The sequence below is a fragment of the Sphaeroforma arctica genome, assembly GCF_001186125.1.
Source record: "Sphaeroforma arctica JP610 unplaced genomic scaffold supercont1.1007, whole genome shotgun sequence".
Taxonomy (NCBI): domain Eukaryota; class Ichthyosporea; order Ichthyophonida; genus Sphaeroforma; species Sphaeroforma arctica.
Genome location: NW_014039551.1, coordinates 5455 through 10993, shown reverse-complemented (window position 1 = coordinate 10993; position 5539 = coordinate 5455). Strand labels below are relative to the sequence as shown.

The 5539-nt window shown below is 42.8% G+C and overlaps 1 protein-coding gene across 1 annotated transcript in view; it reads right to left on the bottom strand.

Annotated features, from left to right (window-relative positions):
• Positions 1-112: 112 nt before the first annotated feature.
• Positions 113-5539, bottom strand: part of SARC_09641 (hypothetical protein) — a gene marked incomplete at its 3' end in the record, with an annotated part of 10589 nt that continues 5162 nt past the window's right edge. The window contains exons 6-11 of the mRNA XM_014296333.1: positions 4959-5134; positions 3959-4064; positions 2858-3008; positions 1679-1759; positions 1152-1371; positions 113-302 (exon numbers count right to left, since the gene is read on the bottom strand). Coding sequence (XP_014151808.1) covers positions 113-302; positions 1152-1371; positions 1679-1759; positions 2858-3008; positions 3959-4064; positions 4959-5134 — 924 coding nt within the window. The remainder of the gene's footprint in view (positions 303-1151; positions 1372-1678; positions 1760-2857; positions 3009-3958; positions 4065-4958; positions 5135-5539) is intronic.

The window sequence follows — 5539 nt, the reverse complement described above, 5'->3', positions numbered from 1 at the left end:
GTGTGTGTGTGTATGTGTGTGTGTGTGCGTGTGTGCGTGTGTGTGTGTTTGTGCGTGTATGTATGTATGTGTATTTATATATATGTACTATTATTTATTGGGAATAAGACTCTTAGACATACCCGCCGGTACTCTTCTTGTTGAGTGCAGCTGCTTGCATCTTCTGCATACTTTGAGCCAGTTGGGCGTCCACCAACGCCAAGTTGGCGAGTGTGCTTATACTGCTCACACTATCTGTGCTCACACGTACGTCGGCGGCCGTAACTTTGGCGTTGTCATTTGATTCAGAATAATCGGAATTACTGTGTGTGTAGATGATTGTGTGTGTGAGAATGTGGATTCCATTCATGTTAATCATGTATTGTAAATTATCTGGTGGATTGTGTAATATCTGTTGTGTATCGTATATTGCATGTTTTATGTTATGTGCTGTAAGGTGCTGTGTGCTATGTGTTGTGTGTTGTGTATTGTAGGCTAATTGTTTTGTGTTGTGTGCTGTCACAGTTTATTCTCACAGACTGTGCGCATACTGCTCGCTTGGCCTGTAGGGCATGTAATTTTTATTGAACCATATGTAATAATCGCAATATCATTCACAATCGATACACTAATAGGTGCAGTATCGGTTCATTAAGTGCGGAATCAGCATCATACACACATAAGGTTTGACATACTGTGATGTGTAAACTGACATAGGCTTTAAGAAAAGATTCGGCCGGCTTTTTATAACAGATTGAAGGGGAAGTCCTATCGCACACACGCAAACCACGCAACTTCCATTGGTTATCAAATTCGCTTGCCAATTGCAGAGAGTCTAGCCAGATCAACGCTTGTGACAACACTAAGTTGTCACTTGAAAGATAAAACTCAAACGAGCATATAAGCTTGATTTAGTTCCGATATTAATACACACACACGATCTCGCTCAATGCTATATACAACTACACAACAATCCGTCGACATGTCAGGTTGCATCATGTCGATTGAAGAAGGTTTAACTAGATATGCGCCATTGGAATAAGGATGCCAACATCAAGTTGTCAATAAAGAGGCGATCCATCCAGGCAAATAAGCTCGATTTAGATGCGATATTGATCATACACACATATCTTACACAACACCATATACATCTAGCTATCTTCAACACCAACCTGTCAACTGAAGGGAGCTTTAACCAGGCGAAGACCACAGGGTTCAACGGGATGTCAAGCAGGCGATTGTCATACAGTGCACGTGCGAGCAACATGCCCATCGCATGGAACAGAGACGTCGAATACTGCCAACGCTCGGCTGTAGCATCCGTAGCTGTTGGTTGCTGAGACTTTGCCTTGTCCGTGGAGGTAGGTAAATCCTTTGGCGATTTCTCATTGGCTGAGAGTGTAGTGGGTGAAGGTGTGGATGTATGTGCGATTGAGAATGAGATCACGATCAACTAATTGCCACTATCTGATGCGTGTGCACTGGTTACAGCATCTGAAGGGACTGTGGTGTAGGTAAATTCCTTGGCGACTTCTCATTGGCTGAGAGTGTAGAGGGTGGTAAGTGTAGAGTGTTGCCATTGAATGACAAAAAATTATTCCAAGTGATTAAAAAAAACTTTTGGTCACTTCAGAATCTGTATTCACTTTTGTCATAACACTTCAAAAAAACGCAAATCATGTTTGGTGGCTGAACATACCAATGACTACAGGTTCAGGTCTTGGGAATAACCCACACATGGACTTGACACACTCCTTCGTTTCTTCACTGGCCGCACTTGCTGTTGGTTGACAAGCCATAGACATGGGACGAATTAGGGTATGAATACTATAGTAGTTTACTTTTAACTAGGGAATTAGTATAGTAGTAGACAGCTAGTTTAATTTAGGGTATGCAAAGTATAGTAGTATACAGTTAGTTACAATTAGGGTATCAATAGTATAGTAGTAGACAGTTAGTTTGTACTTGTAAGCAATTACTCGAACCAGGTCGTAAATCAACCCGAAAAAGACAACTGACGTTTTCGTTCCAAAAGTGCATAGCGAGAAACAGTGCAATGGGCCAGGCCAGGCAAAACATAACTATACGTAGATATTGGTATGATGGTCAACAATGGCCATGTATACATAACTATACGTGGACATTGGTACGACGGTCAACAATGGCAATATACACATAACTATACGTGGACATTGGGTTGTTAATGGCAATGTATACATAACTATACGTGGACATTGGTACGACGGTCAACAATGGCAATATATACATAACTATACGTGGACATTGGTACGACGGTCAACAATAGAAATGTACACATAACTATACCTGGACATTGGGTTGTTAATGGCAATGCATACATAACTATACGTGGACATTGGTACGACGGTCAACAATGGCAATGTACACATAACTAAACGTGGACATTGGTACGATGGTCAACAATGGCAATGTACACATATCTATACGTGGACACTGGGCTGTTAATGGCAATGTATACATAAATATACGTGAACATTGGGCTGTTTGACTCGTTCACTACCATCAGCATCTCGCCGTATTTTGGCCCGCGGTGTTGGAACTCCTTCGGTGCCAAAGGCTACACTCGTGTGACATGTTAATTAACAACAACACTCATGGCACACTTCACATATCACATGACGTACGAACATCAACACATCATAGACGGCAGCACAGTACTATATCAATACCATACCATCGGCACATCAACACATCATAGACGGCAGTACAGTAGTATATCTATACCATACCATCGGCACATCAACACATCATAGACAGCAGTACAGTAGTATATCAATACCATACCATCGGCACATCAACACATCATAGACGGCAGCACAGTACTATATCAATACCATACCATCGGCGTCTCTCCATATCTTGAGATCACGGCGTTGGAACTCTTTCGATGCCAAACAGTAGAACTCCAAAGTGGGCCCCAGGCCCGTCCCCACCTCATCGACAAACTCAATATCAATAATCGACCGATAATCACCTAATTTGGTCAACATCTGATAGACAAATGTAACAATGCAGCAGTAATCTGTCATCAGCTGTCATGCAGCATAACGTGTGTTTGTGGATAACGTGCGAAAGGGCGTGTGCTAAGGCAGACTGCACAAGCATTGGGTTAGCAGGAACGGGTTGGGTAGTCTCATTTAGTGTTAGACTCGAAATCGCTAATCACCCGATGGTCGCCTAATTTGGATAACAACTGATTGAGGAAAACCAAGCTGTAAAGAAATATCCAGCACGACTATGGATCAGGCAGGGTCAGTATCTCATTTTTGAGACCCAAAATGCCAATTCGTTCAACAACAAACAAAAAATCCTAAAATTCGAATGTGTCCTTGCTTTTCTTGCGCTCGAACATGTCTAATCTCAAATTTAGATAACGGTATAAAACTTGCAAATCGTACAACGTATACGTAAGGTCGACTATATGAATACGTATGTATTGCGCTATATATGCATGATATCATACTACACAAATCTTAAAAACACATAAACCAATCCTCAAACCCGCATGTGACATGCGCGCGTATGCACGACAGCCAAGGTCTCGGGCTGAATTCTTTCACATACAACAATTGACTCTGCCCCACAAGCAGCACATACATCGCTAACCAAGTCTATCAAATTTCACAGAACATGGACATTTCACAGAACATGGACATGAACGCACATGGACTGTTTGTTAATTAGAAAAAGCGCAACCTCTTAAGAATACACACCATAGACTGCATTCCACATGGCATATGCATAGTCACACATTGACACGCATCATGAACAGCGTGTTGCTCGACATAAGCGTAGTCTCACCATGAATAATGAATACAGACAGTTTGTTATTTGATATACGCATAGTCTCACATTGAATACAGAGGTTAGGGTTTTGAGGGTTTAGGTTTTGAATACAGAGGTTAGGGTTTTAGGGTTTTTGATATAAGCGTAGTCTCACCTTGAATACAGACTGTAGCAAGTGCTGTCGTCTTACGCGTGCCTTGATGCGCGCTGTGTGCGTAAACCTGTCGGCCGTTAATCTGTGAAGGGCACTACCAGTACGCCTGTGAAGTGTAAAAGGATAGGGTATTCAGTACCAATGACATGCGGAAAGGTAACTAGATGAAGTGTAAAAGGACAGAGAAATCAGTACCAATGACATGCGGAAAGGTAACTAGATGAAGTGTAAAAGGATAGGGAAATCAGTACCAATGACATGCGGAAAGGTAACTAGATGAAGTGTTAAAGGATAGGTAAATCGGTACCAATGACATATGGAAAGGTAGCTAGATGAAGTGTAAAAGGATACGGAAGTCAGTGCCAATGGCATACGGAAAAGAGGTACCTAGATGTGTAGTGGATTGGACGATGCATATAGACATGGCCATTATGTACTGCTGTAGTCACTCGTATGAGAGGAACATCGCACACATTAACGAGCAAACACTATACACACCGTTATATACCGTGTGCATAGTTGCTTAAGTCGTAGCATAGTTTGTATTTAGATCGAATATACCTACCCGCTTACACTCATCATCAATCGTGCGGATCGAGGGATGCCTAGGTACATGGTCATCTATCCAGCTGTAGTCACTCGTCTGAGAAACAACATTGCTCACACCTACAAGCATGCACCCTACACAAACAGCGCCACACTCCCGTATACTTGTTTAGTATCAATACACTCTACACAAACAGCGCTACACTCCCGTACACTTGTTTAGTATCAATACACTCTACACACACCACGCCACACTCCTCTATACCTATATAGTATCAATACACTCTACACAAACAGCGATACACTGCCGTACACTTGTTTAGTATCAATACACTCTACACAAACAGTGCGACACTCCTGTACACTTGTTTAGTATCAATACACTCTACACAAACAGCGCTACACTCCCGTACACTTGTTTAGTATCGTTGGAGTACAGCTACAGCACACATACCCGCTTGCACTTATCATCTTCTGAGTGGATCGAGGGATGCCTATGTACATGGCCATCATGTACTGTCGTCGGCACTCGTACGAGAACAGGAAACCAAACTTGTGCATTAGCGCACCCACCCACTGCGGCAGACACCGTGACGCCAACGACAGAGGATCAGCCAACTGCTGCGTAACCTGTGTGTGAGTGCGTGTGTGTGCGTGTGTGTGTGTGTGAGTATACAATGTCCAATGGTGAACGTGATGAGTGTGCACGTGTATGTGAGTACATATGCATGCAGGTGTGATGTTTGCAGTTATAAAGGCGTATGTGCCGAGTGTGTACGTGTATGTGAGTACACATGCATGCGGGTGTGATGTTTTCAGGTATAAAGGCGTATGTGCCGAGTGTGTACGTGTATGTGAGTACATATGCATGCGGGTGTGGTGTGTGCGGGTATAAAGGCGTATGTGACGAGTGTGTACGTGTATGTGAGTACATATGCAATCGGGTGTGATGTGTGCAGGTATATTGGGGTGTGATGAGTGTGTATGTGTATGAGTATGTGACGAATGTGCACGTGTATGTGAGTACATATGCAT